General features: G+C 43.0%; 1 protein-coding gene across 3 annotated transcripts in view; it reads left to right on the top strand.

Annotated features, from left to right (window-relative positions):
* The window catches only part of st8sia5 (ST8 alpha-N-acetyl-neuraminide alpha-2,8-sialyltransferase 5), a 62,327-nt gene that overhangs the window by 2,514 nt on the left and 40,227 nt on the right, over positions 1-19,586 (top strand). The window contains exon 2 of one of the 3 annotated variants that reach the window (XM_067983093.1): positions 16,521-16,628. The exons of the other annotated variants lie outside the window; for them this stretch is intronic. Coding sequence (XP_067839194.1) covers positions 16,521-16,628 — 108 coding nt within the window. The remainder of the gene's footprint in view (positions 1-16,520; positions 16,629-19,586) is intronic. 3 annotated transcript variants of the gene reach the window in all.

The raw sequence follows: 19,586 nt of genomic DNA, 5'->3' as shown, positions 1-19,586 counted from the left end.
ACAGTATTCTAGATGTGCCCTGTACAACTGTAGCAAATTGAGAACTTTGTAATGCTGTAACGTAGGAAATACAGCAGCTAATTTTGGCACAGTAAGATTCCACAAACAGCAATGTGATAATGACCAGATAATCTGTTTTAGTGATGTTGGTTGAGGGATAAACATTGGCCAGGACGCTGGGGAGAATGTCCTTGCTCTTCTTCAAAATAGTGTCATGGGATCTTTTACGTCCACCTGAGAGGGCAGAGGGAGCCTTGGTTTAACATCTCATCTGAAAGACGACACCTCCAACAGTGCAGCGCTCCCTCAGTACTGCACTGGAGTGACAGCCTAGATTTTGTGCTCAAATCTTTGGAGTGGGACTTGAACCTACAACCTTCTGACTCAGGCGAGAGTGCTACCACTGAACCATGGCTGACAATGTCAAAATAATCCAGGTGAGTTGCTACAGTGCATCCTGTGGACTGTACATATTGCAGTCACAGTGCACCGATGATGGAATGGGATCAAGCGAACCACTTTGCCCTGCTTGGTATCGAAGTTCTTGAGTGTTTTTGTGGCTGCATCCATGTAGGCAAGTGATGAGTATTCAATCGCACTCACGAGTTGAGTCTTGTAGATGGGGGGGTTAGGCTTTTGAAGGGTCACAAGCTCAGCCACTCGTTGCAGAGTAACCAGCCTCTGCCCTGCTCGCATCCACAGTGTTGATTTGGTCGGTCCAGTTCAGCTTCTGTTCAGCGGTGCTCCAAGGAGGTGATAGTGGAGGACTTGGCGATGGTGGTGTTATTGAAAGTCAAGGGGAGATGGCTGGACTTTTTCTCTTGTTTGAAATGGTCATTACCTGGCACTTAAGTAGCACGCATGTTACCTGCCATTTGTCAGCCCAAGCCTGGATGTTAGCCAGGTCCTGTTGTAGGCTGGCATTGGCTGCTTCATTACTGGAGAAGTTGTAGTTTTGCTGTAAGTTGAACTGTTGCCCTGGCTAATTCAATACACACCAAGACTGAAGCTGAGACCTTCTGGGTTCTGTGACTCATGATTGCATAGAGAGTTTAAAGGGGTGCTATTTTCATTCAAATATGTTTGGAAAATCCAATCTTCAGATGAAGGGTCACAGCCAAAATGTTAAACTATCTTTCTATTTCAGATGCTGACTGTCATGTCGTGCATTTGCAACATTTTCTGTTTTTATTTCATTTTTAAAAAATTTGTTTCATGACATTACATCACACACAAGTAATGGGACGATGTGTTTCAGTGCGATTCGGAAAAGGACATTTTTTGTGAAGACGATGCTCCTTTAAGACCTTTGTGAATTTGTACGGGGGGAGTGATGAGGACGGGTAGAGTGCAAACAGGGTAAAAACTGTACAGTTCTCACTCCCATCTGCTACCACACCTCTCGAGTACTACACACTTCATGGGGTGCACAATATTCCTGGGGGGAGTTTCATCTCCTCCTGCACATCCCCACTGAATGCTCTACAACATTGTCTCCATCAGTCGATTGTTTTGCTCACAATGTTTTTTTTCTTTTCCTAAAATGGAATAAAAACCATATCCATTTTATTAAAAACACCTGCTCATTTGATTTATTTCACTGTTTCTGTCATTTCCAGTGAGCTCCAACAAAAGTGCAGTATCTTTATTTCACAGGGTTAACTCCAAAATTAACTTGAGTGCTGCCTTTCACAAGTGTGCCACAAGTTGGACCCTTAAGATGTTTAAAGCAGTGTCTTGTACTCTTATGGCTGGTGTAAAAGAGAAAGTAGAAAGAATTTGCACTTACATCGCATCTCAGGGCATCCCAAAACGTTTCACAGCCAATGAATTACATTTGACATACAAATACGTTTTTACATACAAACATATTTTTTAAACTGATTTTTATACAAAGAAGCAATTTCCATTATTGAAGCTGTATCCATAAATTTTTAAAGAAAGAATAACAGTTATAATGTAGGCATGTGTGGCAGCCAATTTACGAACAGCAAGGTTCCACAGACGACAAATGAGATGAATGACCAGTTAATCTTTATTTGCTGGTGTTGGTTGAAGGAGGGATATTGACCAGAACTCTGCTCTTTTTTGAATGGGATCTTTCATATCCACCTGAATTGGTAGATGAGGCGTCAGCTTAGCTTCTCATCCAAAAGATGGCACCTCCCATAATGCAACATTCCATCAGTACTACACTAGGCAGTCTACATTATGCACTCCTTTTTTCCCACCAATTTGCTTCTCCTTTCCTGAAGGTGCTGACTTATCCTGTGTATAGTCCCATCGGTGCAGCAGCCCTCTGGTACCTCATTCAAACAACTCAATCATATGTTAGCCTAGTCAGTGAGTGTTGACCAGCTGTATGAGCGTGGGGGAGCAACACAACTAACCTAATCCTGTCCTCATCTGATGCCATGCACTTGGACTTTTCCAGTAGAGGCTATTGGAAATGTGATCAAGCACAGTAATGCTCGCCAATTTTCCCTTCCTAGCCCAAGAGTGCTGAGCCAATTGTGACGTCCCAGCTGTAACTGTACCTGAATCTGCTAACTCACTACATACTCGGGATTGAACTCTGGGAACATTCTGGTCTGTGTGGTGTAGTATTGCATCATATGGTGTGTTCATTCACTGAACCATATAGACCAGGTAGGTCCCAAGATACAACAATGCACTATGCTTGGTTAGCTGATCTCAGCCAGATCATCATTGGGTGGGGGGAATGCTACATTTGGCCTCAGCAGAGAAACTAAAAGTGATTTCTTTAAGAAAAATAACTTTCATCCATAGTGTTCATTTGAAAATGTAGAGTACATGGAGGCTCAATGTAAGGCATTCTCATCTGGGATTATGGGCAGGCTGCCCAAGATTGCGAATGCTTCAATGTGTGACTGACACTGAGTAGACATATTAATTTCGCCAGATCCCTAACATTGAATTACTGCCTTAAACACACTGCTAAACTTATTATTCTTTTTAACAGGCTGTAGTTTAATTTATTTCATCTTACCAGTAATTTCTATTTTTGTGATATGCCTTGGAAGATCCACGCAGCAGTGTCGACGGAGAAGTTATGTTGTTAGAGCTCCCATCAGATATTTCTCTTGTGCTTAATGACGAGGACCACTCCTGTAGGCAAGCCCTCTCCATGGGTTGAAGGTTGACTTGATACAGACAATATGTGGTGATGTAGTGTTGCCTAGAGGTTTGAACAGAAACCCTTGTTACTGTAAATTGCTCATTGGAAAACTCTTGAGCACTCCAGTCTCCCCCTAGTTCTTCGATAACAGAAAATTAAACACTCTGTCAGAGCAAGTGCTATAAACAATAAATCCATTTTATGAAAAGTAGAATTAAACAATAGCAAAAGATCAACACTATAGATTTCATGTGATATAGATATAGTTAACTCACTGAATCTGTTACAGATGATTTCTGAAGTAATAAAACTGTTTTAGTTCAGGTATCTATGATGTACAGTCTTTAAGTGAACTTGTACATTCATGGAGTGTTCCCCCTAGCTTCAGCTCAATCAACAGCCTAATGAGAAGAGCAACACTTAAGAACCACTGCTAGTTGGGGTCTGATATATCTTCCATCCTCTTTGAAGTTCAGACTTGAAATTCAGCAGCCAACCACACAGTAAGGCCCCACAAACAGCAATGAGATAAGTCACAGAATAATCTTTTTTTTTCTAATGAAATTGGTTGAGGGACAAATGTTGGCCAGCACATCAGGAGAAATACCCTGCTCTTCTTTAAATATAGGATTTTTTACACCTACCTGAGAGGGCAGATGGAGCCTGAGTTTAACGTCTCATCTGAAAGACAGCACCTCTAACAATGCATTGTTGACCGGAGGTCACCGGTTACGGTTATTGACTTCGTACAAAGAGGAGAAGAGTCAATTTGCTTTATTCACGTCGTTAGATCATATACATATAGCTTATACGTCTGATTAGATATAGACATGCAGTTTGAACCAGGTTATACAGTTTTATACCCAAACTAGGATCTAAACGCACACCCACTAGGTTTCTCTGACACTCCCTGAGTGGTCACAGAATATAAAGACTAATACCCGAAAAGGAGAGCTGACGCTGGTCAGGCGTTCCGTTCTCTCTCTCTTTCCCCATCATTTCTACGTCCCTGACGTAGGTTCTTCCACTTCCGCGATGGTTGGTCTCCGGAGTCTTCCCTGGCTCCACGCCCGAGATTCTTCATTCTTATTCTGAATCTTATCTCTTCAAGCTCTGCTGTTTCTTTCTCTCATTGGTTTAGGCTTGCTCGCCTAGTCCGTGTCTTCTCCTCATTGGCTCTGTCCCAAGGACTTAGGTAGTATTACCTCATTACTCCTTTTCTAAATAAGGACTTGTGCCTTATCACATCTCCTTTGTCTTTCATGAAACTTAGCTAATTCAAACCGGTTCCAGCCAGCTCAGGCCGGCGACTGAACTCAGGTTACTTCAGTTCAAGAGTTGCTTTTGCCTGTGTGTCAGCAGTTCGAAATAAACTCAGTAGTTTCTGCATCCCCTGGCCAACAGTATTACTCCTGAGCACCACACTGAAGTGTTAGCCTAGATTACATGCTCAAGTCTCTGGAGTGGGGCTTGAACCCACAACCTTTTGACTCAGGGGCAAGAGTGCTACTACTGAGCCAAGGTTGATAGAGTAACTGAAATGGAGTTACTGTTGTTATGTAGCTAAACATGACAGCCATTTTGTGCATAGCAAGATACCAAAAACAGTAATAAGATTAATGACCAATTAATCATTTTCATGTTGATTGTGCGTCTGATCTCCAGGCAATGGAGTCCTGGGTTAAGCATTGAAACCTCATTATTTGGAATAAAGTAACTATATTTGATTATGATATCCCCCCATCAATTACACCTAAAAAAAACTTTCTCAGTCTATGGTTAACATAGTCCAAATACCACAAAACATGCAAGGAATTAAAGAGGTTAAATATCTGTAGAATGGAGCCTGCTTGTGATCATCAGAATCCGTGACGAGCTTTCTTTTCTTTTCTCGAAGGCTCTGATTCATGCTGTAGTACAGTTCCACAGGCCTCCATCAGATGCTAGTCTTTATGTGAGAGCCCAGACAGCAAGGGGCCAAAAATCTGCATTGCTGCTCTATAACAGTGACAGAGCAGGACTTCAGCTGCATCATCAATTGAAGAGCCTAATGCTGTTGGAATTGCCAGGGTTGGGCAATTTAAATAAAGTTGTAGGGTGCCTGCACCAATATGGGCATAGCTGGGGTGTCCACTAGGGATGGGGGCAGAAAATTAGCTTAGTGACAAGCTACTGTAAGGAAACTAGTCCTTCCCATTTTGGTTTCACTGGCTTAAAGCATTGCAAGATGCGGGATGCAAGCGTATGGCACTTTAGGTGCACTGGAGAGAAATCTAGAATCTGTTTTTGCTGTCACTTGGAAAGGAGGCGGATGCAAGAAGCACCCGACCCATCGCTTGAGGAAATCCTCAAGGCACAACAAATTCTCAAAACTGCTTGGTGAGATTTGAACTCATATTCTCTGGACTTTTAGTCCAGGTATCATAGTATGTTACAGCACAGAAGGCGGCCATTCGGCCCATCGTGCCTGTGCCGGCTCTTTGAAAGAGCTATCCCATTAGTCCCATCCCCCCGCTCTTTCCCCATAGCTCTGTAAATTTTTTCCCATCAAGTATTTGTCCAACTCTCTTTTGAAAGTCACTATTGAATCTGCTTCCACCACCCTTTCAGGCAGTGCATTCCAGAGCTTGACAACTCGCTGTGTAAAAAAATGTTTCCTCATGTCGCCTCTGGCTCTTTTGATGATCACCTTAAATGTGTGTCCTCTGATTACTGACCCTTCTGCCACTGGAAACAGTTTCTCCTTATTTATTTACTCTGTCAAAACCGTTCATGATTTTGAACACCTCTATCAAATCTCCCCTTAACCTCCTCTGTTCTAAGGAGAACAACCCCAGCTTCTCCAGTCTCTCTACATGACTGGCGTCCCTCATCCGTGGCACCATTTTAGCAAATCTCTTCTGCACCTTCTCTAAGGCCTTGGTGCCCAGAATTGAACACAATACTCCAACTGAGGTCTAACCAGTGTTTTATAAAGGTTTAGTATAACTTCCTTGCTTTTATACCCAATGCCTCTATTAATAAAGCCCTGGATCCCATATGCTTTTTTAACAGCCTTCTCAACTTGTCTTGCCACTGTCAATGATTTGTGTATGTGTACCCCCCAGGTCTGTCCTTGCACCCCCTTTAAAATTGTACTTTATAATTTATATTGCCTCTCCTCATTCTTCCTACCAAAATGCATCACTTCACATTCCTCTGCATTAAATTTCATCTGCCATGTGTCTGCCCATTTCACTAGTCTGTTACTATCCTCCACATTGTTTACTACATTTCTGAGTTTTGTGTCATCTGCAAACTATGAAATTATTCCCTCTATACCCAATTCCAGGTCATTAATATATATCAAAATGAGCAGTGGTCCTAATACTGACCTCTGGGGAACACCACTCTATCCTTCCCTCCAGTCTGAAAAACAACCGTTCACCATTACTCTCTTCTTTCCGTCCCTTAGTCAATTTTGTATCCACGCTGCCACTGTCCCTTTAATCCCATGGGTTTAATTTTGCTAACAACACTATTAGGTGGTACTTCATCAAATGCCCTTTGAAAGTCCATATACACAACATCAACCACACTACCCTTATCAACCCTCTCCGTTACTTCATCAAAGAACTCAATCAAGTTAGTCAAACACGATTTTCCTTTAACAAATTCGTGCAGTCTTTCATCTATTAGCCCATTCTTTTCCAAGCGCTAATTAATTTTGTCCCGGATTATTGTCTCTAAAAGTTTCCCCACTGAAAGAGCTATCCAATTAGTCCCACTCCCGTGCTCTGGATTATGAGTCTAGTGACATGACCGCTATGTTACCATGCCCTTAGGTCTCACAAAAGTTTTTTTAAAATAAAGGAATACTTGGTGGAAATGTACTGAATATAGAATTTATTGCACATGAGTGAGACACACATAACTGACTCATGTCTGCTTTGCTCTTGAGTTGCATTGTCGTTGGGTTGGTATTTGGGTTATTGTGTGCCTAGTTTGGACTGATAAGTCTGTTTATTCATTGTGTGGTACTACGGTTTCTTATGTGGTGAGTTAGCAATCTCGGTCAGGGTGACACTGTGAGCAATACATTTGGTCTCTGTCTCCCTGGCCTAGGGAGGGGAAAATCAATCGGGGTTCCTGAACTTGATCATACTTGTAGCTCCTATTGGAAAGTGGACGTGAATCAGGTGAGAACAGCATTTGGCTCAGCTATGATGCCTCCATAGTTGAATAGATGCAAAGCTCACTATCTGGGCACTTGGGTGAGGTACCATAGGGCAGCTGACAAATGTTGTCAAACTGTTCTACAGCAACGTTGGTGTGGGCGGATTATTTTTAGGTGCCAATCAGAAGATACTGTGCAAGGATGCAGTGAGGATATATTGGCCTTGGAGGGGATACAGTGCAGATTCACCAGAATTATATCAGGGTTTAAAGGGTTAAATTTTGAAGATAGGTTACATAAACTTGGTTTGTATCACCCTGAATTTAGACAGTTGAGGGGTGATCTAATCGGGGTGATCTAATCGAGGTGATAAAGGGGTTTGATAGGGTAGATACAGAGAAACTATTTCCTCTGGTGGTGACATCCAGAACAAGGGGGCATAATGTTTAAAATTAGAGCTAGGCCATTCAGGAGTGAAATGAGGAAGCACTTTTTCACACAAAAGGTAGTGGAAATCTGGAACTCTTCCCCAATAGACTGTGGATGCTGGGTCAATTGAAATTTTCAAGACTGAGATCGACATATCTTTGTTAGGTAAGGGTATCAAGGGATATGGAGCAAAGACGGATAAATGGAGTTGAGGTACAGATCAGCTCTGGTCTAATTGAATGGCAGGAACAGGCTCGAGGAGCTGAATGGCCTACTCCTGTTCCTGTGTTCCCTGGAAGCAGACCGTTTGAATTATTTTGGCGTGATCAATGGGTGAAAGGGTTAAGCTGATTTAGCACTAGACAACAAAAGCAGTTTAACACACCTCCTCTTTGATCACAGATCAAAAATCTTGCAGTGTATATTTATATAATGTGTGTTGGAAATCAGAGTGGCTGCATCTGTGTGAAAGTGTAACAGGTACAGGGTGGAAGAGAACACAGCTGGTATTCTCCGTTCTGATGGGTATGAGGGTCTGACCAGACATGTTACACTTTATAATCCTCTCCACATTCTATTTGGATGGATTTGCAGCAAAAATGCGGTTAAGAGCTTAAACTAGTTAAGCTGCCACCTCAATGATTTATTTTGATTGTCGGCAGTAAGCCTCTTTTGTGCATATTTACATTTGGCAGGATACTATCATTTCTTTTGTGCTAATCAAGGTGAAGGATATTAGTGCAAGGGAATGGAACATTTGTCCATTTCAGTTATGGAATCTCAGCATCAAGCTTTCGCAGGCCAGTTATTGAGTCTACTCTGCATCAACAACATATCTTAACCCCAAGCTCAGAGGAGTCCTTTACTGTAGCAGTATAATATTTTCTATATACCACACCAACCACTGTTTTGGCCTTCCTGAGTAAGATTGCAAGGAACTACTACTTAATGTTGATTTAGAAACAATTCTGTGCACGAGGCAGACACCAACCAGGAACTGGGTTGATGCTGGCCAAACTCATTTTACAAAGGGTCTTTACAGCTAACAGGAGGAGATTTTCATCCCACCAGTCTGGGCCGGAATCCCAGGGGTGAGAAGGCTGCATGGTAAGTAATGATATCATCCAATTCATCACCTATTTTGTTTCAACGTTTGAAATAAATGACACCACAGACTTAAAGGCCGCAACAACCATCTAGAGTGCAACAAAATAGGTGTTTTGTTTAAGGCCATTACCACCACCTCCTGGAATTGTATATTATACACTCAGCCCATTGAGGATGGGCCAGCTGTCAAAAATGAGACATAGAATCATAGAAATTTATGGCACAGAAGGAGGCCATTCGGCCCATCATGTCTGTGCCGGCCAAAAAAGAGCTATCCAGCCTAATCCCACTTTCCAGCTCTTGGTCTGTAGCCTTGTAGGTTACAGCACTTCAAGTATATATCCAAGTGCTTTTTAAATGTGATGAGTGCTTCTGCCTCTACCACCCTTTCAGGCAGTGAGTTCCAGACCCCCACCATCCTCTGGGTGAAAAATTTCTCCTCAACTCCTCTCTAATCCTTCTACCAATTACTTTAAATCTATGCCGCCTGTTTATTGACCTTTCTGCTATGGGGAATATGTTCTTCCTATCCACTCTATCTAGGCCCCTCATAATTTTATACACCTCAATTAAATCTCCCATCAGCCTTCCCTGTTCCATAGAAAAGATTCTGGGTCAAAATCCTGGAATTCCCCACCTAACAGTGCTATGGGAGAACCGTCACCACATGGACTGCAGCGGTTCAAGATGGAGGCTCACCACTACCTTCTCAAGGGCAATAAATGCTGGTCTTGCCAGCGACGCCCACATCCCATGAATGAATTTTAAAAAAACCCGGCCTATCCAATCTTTCCTCAATTAAAATTATATCTAGTCCTGGCAACATCCTCGTAAATCTCCTCTGTACCCTCTCTAGTGCAATCACATCTTTCCTGTAATGTGGTGACCAGATCTGTACAATGTTTTATACAGTTCTAGCATAACCTCCCTGCTGTTATATTCTATGCCTCGGCTAATAAAGGAAAGTATCCCGTATGCCTTTTAAACCACCTTATCTACCTGAGCTGCTACCTTCAGGGTTCTGTGGACATGCACTTCAAGGACCCTTTGTTTCTCTGTACCTTTCAATATCCCCCTATTTATTGTGTACTCCCTTGCCTTGTTTGCCCTCCACAAATGCATTACCTCACGCTTCTCTGGATTGAATTCAATTTGCCACTTTTCTGCCCACCTGATCAGTCCATTGATTTCTTCCTGCTATCTTCAGCTTTCTTCCTCACTATCAACCACACGGTCAACTTTTGTATCATCTGCAAACCTCTTAATCATGTCCCCTACATTTAAGTCTAAATCATTGAAATATACCACAAAAAGCAAAGGACCTTGTACTGAGCCCTGCAAAATCCCACTGGAAACAGCCTTCCAGTCACAAAAACACCCGTCGACCATTATCCTTTGCTTCCTGCCACTGAGCCAATTCTGGATCCAATTTGCCACTTTCCCTTGGATCCCATGGGTTTATACTTTTCTGACCAGTCTGCCATGTGGGACCTTGTCAAAAGCCTTGCTAAAATCCATGTACACTACATCAAATGTGCTACCCTCATTGACCCTCCTTGTTACCGCCTCAATAAATTCAATCAAGTTAGTCAGATATGACCTTCCCTTAACAAATCCATGCTGACTGTCCTTGATTAATCTGTGCCTTTCTAAATGACACATAATACTGTCCCTCAGAATTGTTTCCAATAATTTGCCCATCACCGAAGTTAGGCTGACTAGCCTGTAATAACTTGGTCTAACCTTTCTTCCTTTTTAAACAACGGTACAATGTTAGCAGTCCTCCGGCACCACGCTTGTAGCCAGAGTGGATTGGAAAATGATGGTCATAGCCTCTGCTATTTCCTCCTTTGCTTCTGTTAACAACCTGGAATACATTTCATCTGGGCCTGGCGATTTATCTACTTTCAAGGATGCTAATCCCCTTATTATTTCCTCTCTCACTATGTTTATCCCATTCAATATTTCACACTTCTTCTCCTTAACTACAATTTCTGCATCGTCCCTCTCTTTTGTGAAGACAGACGCAAAGTATTCATTAAGAACCATACCCACTTCTTCCGCCTCCACACATAAGTTACCTTTTTGGTCTCTAATAGGCCCTACTCTTTCCTTAGTTATCCTCTTGCTCTTTATGTATTTATAAAACATCCTTGATTTTACTTGCCAATATTTTTTCATGCCCTCTCTTTGCTTTCCTAATTTCCTTTTTAATTTCACCCGTGCACTTTCTATACTCTAGGCTTTCTGTGGTATTGAGCTCTTGGTATCTGACATAAGCTTTCCTTTTTTGCCTTATCCTACCCTGTATGCTCCTTGAAATCCAGGGGCCTCCAGATTTGGCATTCCCACCCTATTTCTTTGTGGGAACATATTTGCTCTGAACCTTCATTATCTTCTTCTTGAATGCCTCCCACTGCTCTGACACTGATTTACCTTCAAGTAGCTGTTTCCAGTCCACTTTTGCGAAATCACATCTCAGCTTAGTAAAATTGGCCTTTCCCCAATTGAGAACTCTTACTCCTGGTCTATGGTCTATAAGACTATGCTACAATCAGATCCATTTATTCTTTAGTGATTGGTTTGAGGATGATTAAGCGACATGGCATGTGCATAGGTATAACATTAAGGATTAGGGTGGGGGGGAATTCAGTTGAATGTACTTCCCCTTTAACAGAAACCATTTTGAAAAGCAGTGTGTGGATGTGATTCCAAACAGAGCATCTGCCTTAACTTATTTTTTGTAAATTACCAGTAATTATAAGAGGATAAAAAGATGTTTAGGTGAATGACCATTGAAAAGATTTAATGGACCCTTGCGTTCTTTTAAAAAGAGCTCTTGGATCCCACTTGCCGTTTATTCAGTCTGACCTTTAAGAGTGAGCACATTCCTTTCCATCTCCTAAGAGACATTGGATCACTGTGATGTCCCCGCTGACCTTATGGGCAAATGAAAGTGCCAGCAAAATTGGTCCAGGAGTATGTCCTGCGGTGAATATACCCAACTGGCCAAATTCTTTCTGATGCAGTTGCACCTTGTGCAACAGGGAAAGTTTGCATGTTCCAGCAACAGAAGAGAAGTATAGTTTAGGATTTTGTGTGGGCTGTGAGAACAACTTTTTAAACTTTAAAAGGAAAGTTTAAATGGATCGCAGATGGTCTGCTACAACACATTTAAGTTTCTCATGCAGAAAATAGCTGACTTCACACGTTTTTAAGTTTGCATGTGCAGAGTTCAGCTTGCCCTGATTAGAGAGTGGTGTGAGCAGGGTGACGGTATAACGGTGCTGAACCCTCGCACTGCTGTAAAAATGATAGTGCAGCTATACTTAATACCCAGTGATCAGCATAGTTAAATGGATTTCAGCTGCACGTTTTAAAATTCCTAAAAGCATTCAGGAAGGAACTATAGAATCACAGACGTTTATAGCACTGCCTGAAACAGGCTGGCTGACTGTCAGGCTGGAAAGCAGCCGGGGAGTGGATCGGAGGTAAGTCTGACATCGCGGGGGTGGGTGGGGACATTGCGGGAAACGGCTCGACCGATCGCAAGGGTCCCATCCTGGGGTAGGGGGAGGGTTGGCCGATCCCGGGGATTCCATTGCTGGGAGTAAACAGAGAAGCTTGGTGAGCTGTTAAAAATAAAACTTTACTTAAAATGGAGGCAGGCAGCCGCCTTAAAATATTTTATAGAGTTATACAGCATGGATAGAGGCCCTTCGGCCCATCGTGTCCGCGCCGGCCATCAGCCCTGTCTACTCTAATCCCATATTCCAGCATTTGGTCCGTAGCCTTGTATGCTATGGCATTTCAAGTGCTCATCCAAATGCTTCTTGAATGTTGTGAGGGTTCCTGCCTCCACAACCCTTTCAGGCAGTGAGTTCCAGACTCCAACCACCCTCTGGGTGAAAAAGTTCTTTCTCAAATCCCCTCTAAACCTCCCGCCTTTTACCTTGAATCTATGTCCCCTTGTTATAGAACCCTCAACGAAGGGAAAAAGCTCCTTAGTATCCATCCTATCTGTGCCCCTCATAATTTTGTACACCTCAATCATGTCCCCCCTCAGCCTCCTCTGCTCCAAGGAAAACAAACCCAATCTTCCCAGTCTCTCTTCATAGCTGAAGCGCTCCAGCCCTGGTAACATCCTGGTGAATCTCCTCTGCACCCTCTCCAAAGCGATCACATCCTTCCTGTAGTGTGGCGACCAGAACTGCACACAGTACTCCAGCTGTGGCCTAACCAGTGTTTTATACAGCTCCATCATAACCTCCTTGCTCTTATATTCTATGCCTCGGCTAATAAAGGCAAGTATCCCATATGCCTTCTTTACCACCTTATCTACCTGTTCCGCCGCCTTCAGGGATCTGTGAACTTGCACACCAAGATCCCTCTGACCCTCTGTCTTGCCTAGGGTCCTCCCATTCATTGTGTATTCCCTTGCCTTGTTAGTCCCTCCAAAGTGCATCACCTCGCACTTTTCCGGGTTAAATTCCATTTGCCACTGTTCCGCCCATCTGACCAACCCATCTATATCGTCCTGCAGACTGAGGCTATCCTCCTCGCTATTTACCACCCGACCAATCTTTGTATCATCAGCGAACTTACTGATCATACCTTTTACATTCATATCCAAGTCATTAATGTAGACCACAAACAGCAAGGGACCCAGCACCGATCCCTGTGGTACCCCACTGGCCACAGGCTTCCAGTCACAAAAACAACCTTCGACCATCACCCTCTGCCTTCTGCCACTAAGCCAGTTTTGTATCCAAAGTGCCAAGGCACCCTGGATTCCATGGGCTCGTACCTTCTTGACCAGTCTCCTGTGGGGGACTTTATCGAAGGCCTTACTGAAATCCATGTATACCACATCCACTGCGTTACCCTCATCCACACGCCTAGTCACCCCCTCAAAAAATTCAATCAAATTAGTCAGACATGATCTTCCCTTGACAAAGCCATGTTGACTATCCCTGATTAATCCTTGCTTCTCCAAGTGGAGACTAATTTTGTCCTTCAGAATTTTTTCCAATAATTTTCCTACCACTGATGTTAGGCTCACTGGCCTGTAGTTCCCCGGTTTTTCCCTACTCCCCTTCTTGAATAATGGTATTACATTAGCGGTTCTCCAGTCCTCTGGCACATCCCCTGTGGCCAGAGAGGTTCTGAATATATGTGTCAGAGCCCCCGCAATCTCCTCCTTTGCCTCACACAGTAGCCTGGGATACATTTCGTCCGGGCTTGGGGATTTATCCATTTTTAGGCCTGCTAAAACCGCCAATACCTCCTCCCGCTCGATGTTAATATGTTCGAGTATATCACAGTCCCCCTGCCGTATTTCTATGTCTACATCGTCCTTCTCCATAGTGAAAACAGATGCAAAAAATTCATTTAGAACCCCTCCTACATCTGCCGGCTCCACACACAGATTGCCATTTTTGTCCCTAATGGGCCCTATTTTTTCCCTAGTCATCCTCTTACCCTTAATATACTTATAAAACATCTTAGGATTTTCCTTTATTTTGCTCGCCAGTGTTATTTCATGGCCCCTCCTTGATCTCCTAATTTCTTTTTTAAGTATCCTCCTGCACTTTTTGTACTCCTCTAGGGCTTCCTCCGTCTTTAGCCTTTTGTATCTGCCAAAAGCCCTCCTTTTTTTCCTAATCCATTCTCGTATATCCCCTGACATCCAAGGTTCCCTGGAGTTCTTGGAACCACCCTTGACCTTTACGGGAACATGTTGCCATTGTATGGTCTCAATCTCCCTTCTGAAAGACTCCCATTGCTCCGATGCGGATTTTCCTACAAGCAGCTGATCCCAGTCCATTTTGGCCAGATCCTGCCTTATCCTATTAAAATCGGCCTTCCCCCAATTTAGAACCTTTATTTCCGGCCCCTCCCTGTCCTTTTCCATGACCACCTTAAATCTCACCGAATTATGGTCACTGTCACCAAAGTGCTCACCTACTAGCACTTCTTCCACTTGGCCGGCCACATTCCCTAGAATTAGGTCCAGTACCGCCCCCTCTCTTGTAGGACTTTCTACATGCTGGCTCAAAAAGCTCTCCTGGATGCACGTTAAGAATTTTGTACCCTCTAAGCCTTTTACACTCTGAGTATCCCAGTTAATATTGGGGAAGTTTAGTGACCGACCCGCCTCCTAAGAGCCTCACCTACACCGTTACCTCCGGAGACCCCCAAGGGTCTATCCTTGGCCCCTCCTATTTTGCATCTATATGCTGCCCCCTGGCGACATCATCTGAAGATGCAATGTTGGGTTCCACATGTACGCTGATGACACCGAGCTCTACCTCACCACCACCTCCCTCGATGCCTCCACTACCTTTGTCCAACATCCAGTCCTGGATAAGCCAAAATTTGCTTCAATTAAACATTGGGAAGACCGAAACCATTGTCTTCGGCCCCCACCACAAGCTCAGTTCCTTAGCCACTGATTCCATCTCCCTCCCTGACCGCTATCTCGGGTTGAACCAGACTGTTCGCAACCTTTGCGTCCCATTTGACCCTGAGCTGAGCTTCCAACCCCCTATCCTCTCCATCACAAATACCGCCTGCTTCCACCTGCGTAATAGCTCTTGTTTCCTTCCCTGCCTTAACCCCTCTGCTGCTGAAACCCTCACCCATGCATTTTTACCTCCAGACTTGACTGTTCTGATGCTCTTCTGGCTGGCCTCCCATCTTCCATCTGCCATAAACTCGAGCTTATCCAAAACTCTGCTGCCCGTATCTTAACTCGCATCAAGTCCCGTTTAGCCATTACCCATATAATTGCTGACCTAGATTTGCTCCCGGACCACCAATGCCTGGATTTAAAAATTCTCATTCTTATGTTCAAATGCTTCCATGGTCTCACCCCTCTCTATCTCTGTAACCTGCTCCAGCCTTACAACCCTCTGAGAACTCTGCATTCCCTGAACTCTGGCCTGTTGTGCATCTTGCATTGATATAATGCTTTTGTAATAGTAAAACGTCCCATGCCACTTCACAGGAGCGTAATCAGACAAAATATTACACCAAGCCAAAAAAGGAGACATTAGGACAGGTGACCAAAAGCTTGGTCAAAGACATGGGTTTTAAGGAGCGTCTTAAAGGATGAGAGAGGCAGAGTGGTTTAGGGAGGGAATTCTAGAGCTTAGCACCTAAACGGCTGAAGGCACGGCTGCCAATGGTGGGGCAAAGTAAGGGGGAGATGCACAAGACCAGAATTGGAGGAATGCAAAGTTCTTGGAGGGTTGTAGGGATCCATGAAGTGGCACTCACCACCTCAGATCCCTAGTGATGCTGGGAAGCATCTCTGAGTGCAGAACCTTCCAGTAGAAACCAAGAGAGTAAGATGTTCCTCTAGGGGGTAGGTGTTTGGTTGGCTTGGGTTTGGGAATTTGTTGTTTAATTGTTTGGGTTTCAGAGTTTGCTGAGCAGATGTTAGCACTTTAGGTTTTTCACAGTGGGAAGTAGATTAAACCACATTTTATTTTTTCCCCCTTGTGGCTCATGCTACAACCAAGGTTACATATATATTTCAGGTAAAGCAAACGATCATGTGGAAAAATGCTCAGGACAAACTGGCTGAAAACAGTACAAAATGTAACTATACAATTTTTAAAAATTGAGTTCTGTAAACTATAAATGTAAAACTACTGAATATCAACTGCATGATTTTCTTGTCAGTGGACTGCACTATAAACGGCAGAATACGGAAGAGTTGGATAATGTGGCAGGGATCTTTAATTTCATGGACGATGGAGGACAGAAGACTGACAGTGAATTGGACAGCAGGTACTTTCTAAACCGATTAATGTGAACCCTTTGAGGTGCTGTTTCTGCAACCATTCAAGATGACAAGTGGAACTCTTATGGGGTTATATTCCAACTTAAAGGTTACATGCAGTCTTGCAAAAGGATAGATGGTCAGATTGATTTAAGTTGAGTAGCTTGTTGGTGCTCAATTGCTTTAGTGTCGTGGAGTGGGAGAGAGATTTGTTTACATCTTTTGATTCCCCACTTCACAACATCTTAATTCATCCAGGTTGCTGCTGTTGTTGGGCACTCTCCCTACAGGGAAGGATAGAAAAATTAGAGGATGTCTCAACTTAGATCACCTCTTAGCAGGCAGTTGGCATGGAAGGTGAACAACAGAAAGGAAAGATGAAAAATAGATGTTCAGGGAGTTAAAATTAAACTAAAGAGGATTGTGTAGCACAGTGGATTAACCTTTCAGCTCGGGGCTGAGTTCAGATATAGTTTACAATGGTTGCAGGTCTCCTCTGGTTGCATCTGAAATAAGTTTGGATTGTATCAACCCATTTTTTTGTTTTTAGGCTCATATCGCAGGGGCCCCTTACAGGAGGACTATCTAAGAAATCACACACAGAGAAGCCATGGTCTAACTGATATTGAAAATGGTAAATGTCACACTGTTGCAGTACATGGGAATGTGTACAGAGGGCTCTCTTCTGAGGCTAAGGCTCAAGAACATTGTTGAGGCAGAGTAGAGGGAATTTGCTTTGCATTTGGACATCCTGCACTTGATCTAGGAGTGCATGATGCCTCACTGTATGCTTGAAATGGCTAAATGTTCTTGACAAACTAGTCTTTAATTTATTAAGACTCAAATGTTTGCCAAATATTTGCATGGCCTGGCATTACTGTGCCTGTCTTTCTCCCCTTGCTCCAGCATCCAGATTATGTTTTCAAGCGGGGGTAGCCAGCTATAGAGCGCCATTGGCAGTGGTCTGGGAATGGAAAAGCCTTTGGCCTGCATATGGTAAGGCAGTGGTGGGAGGAAAATACCTTAATCGGTTTCACCCTCAACCAAATTACTGAATAATTTTTCCTTCGGCATGATATTTCATTCAATCCCTGCAATTGATCAGACCCAAGTGGAGGGATCCCTGGCCTAAAATATAAAGCGAAAATGTTGGAAACGCTCAGCAGGTCAGGCAGCAGCTATGGAGAGAGAAACAGAGTTAACGCTTTAGGTCAATGACCTTTCATCATTGATGACCTCAGGCCTAAGTTATGGCACCTCTCTGCAAGGTCAGGAAAAGTCAGAGTAAAGAGGTTGTACCTGACCTGCGCTGGAGCCATCTAGCAGTTGGCCAATGGGGAAATTGGAAAAGGCCTTATACCTGCCCTCATGCTAGCAAAGGTTGTGAAGACCAGGCAAACTTAAAAATATGAAATAAATTATAATGAAAAATTACATAAAAAGAAAGTCTTTAAAAAAAAATGATAGCATTCATTATGTGATTGTACACCTTCCTCTGTGTATAAATCCGGTGAGATGTGCCACAATGAGAATGCCCGAGTAGGGCACTGACTATAAATAAGAGCAGCTCTTGTTTATCTCACTGTCACGTGCCTTCAGTCCCAGTGCTTTGCATGTAACACCTGCTGCTATACTGCAAGAAGGGAAGTAGTGAGTGGTATTGAGTTCCCATAATGTCCTGAAGGACAAGTGTGTAGTATTTATAGCTTCTATAAATATTTGACTGTAATTGTGTTGATAAAAGTCAACCATCACTTTTTCTTTTCAAAGCTTGATTATTTTCAGGATATAAAATCAACTGAGGAAGTATTTTTGGTACCCACGCCTTACTTCAACGCCTGATAAATGGATGCTCTGAAAGCAGACACATTTCATTGGGCCTTCAGTCCATACCTTGGTCTTTGGTGCTCATACTTTACCATAGGACTTTTATCGTTCCATTCTGGATAGTCCACTGACAAACTGGACTGTCCACTTCAAAAGCAAGGCACATCGTAAGGAAAGATCATCTGCATTGTGAAGCCACCAGGTCATTCCATGTAAACCAGAGTGTGGACCCTCAATTTTGAGTACATCAGAAACTTAGTTTCAGTACCTGCAAATGTTAGGATTTGAGCCCAGTTTGATATAAGCTGTGAGAACATTTGTGTGAAGCCATGTTTAATCTTATGTATTTTCTTGCTTGCAATTAAAGTTGAGATAAAAGGAAAGACCAGAAATGCTGAACTCCAAAACATAGACACAAAATGCACAGCAGGTCAGTCTGCACCTGAAAGATTACATATGGGATATGAATCTTCATCAGAACTGAAGATTAACCTATCTTCTCACTTTCATATGCTACCAGACCTACTGTGTTTGTTAGGTTTGGATGAAGAAGACCCTTCGACCCATTTGATTTAATCTTTCCCACTGTCTTCTCATCGCAGCTTGTTAACATCCATCTGAAAGGCAGACAGGACTGTTATGATTTGAACACTCACCAGTTTACACAAAAGTCAGTTCCCATAGGCCAGCACTGTTTTTTCCTGCGAGCTAAAGAGTGACCAAATGCACACAGTAATCTGGGAGAGTATGCCCTGGACAAATAATAGAGCCATTCCATGTCTCTAGCTTTATATGTAGGATTCCCATTACAAACCGACACCATCTCTGAGGATGATTACTATCAGTCTTACCAGACTGAATTACAAAGCAGATATATTCATGAATAGGCTTTTAAAGTAGCTTTTAAATATAGATACTGAAGTCAGCTCAAATAATGCAGTAGCTTTGAAGCAGTTCATGAAAAAGTTAAATGGGCATACTAATCAGTTGAGTTTCTTTGTATGTAGACTTTTCAAGTAATAGATAGTGGCTTCTTCTTTGTGGTTTAGTAGCACCCTAATCACAATAAAAAGCAAAATATTGCAAATGCTGGAAATCTGAAATAAAAACAGGAAACGCGCAGCAGTTCAATTAGTATC

Source organism: Heptranchias perlo, chromosome 1 (genome assembly GCF_035084215.1).
Source record: "Heptranchias perlo isolate sHepPer1 chromosome 1, sHepPer1.hap1, whole genome shotgun sequence".
Lineage (NCBI taxonomy): Eukaryota > Metazoa > Chordata > Chondrichthyes > Hexanchiformes > Hexanchidae > Heptranchias > Heptranchias perlo.
This window is presented reverse-complemented; position numbering and strand designations above follow the sequence as displayed.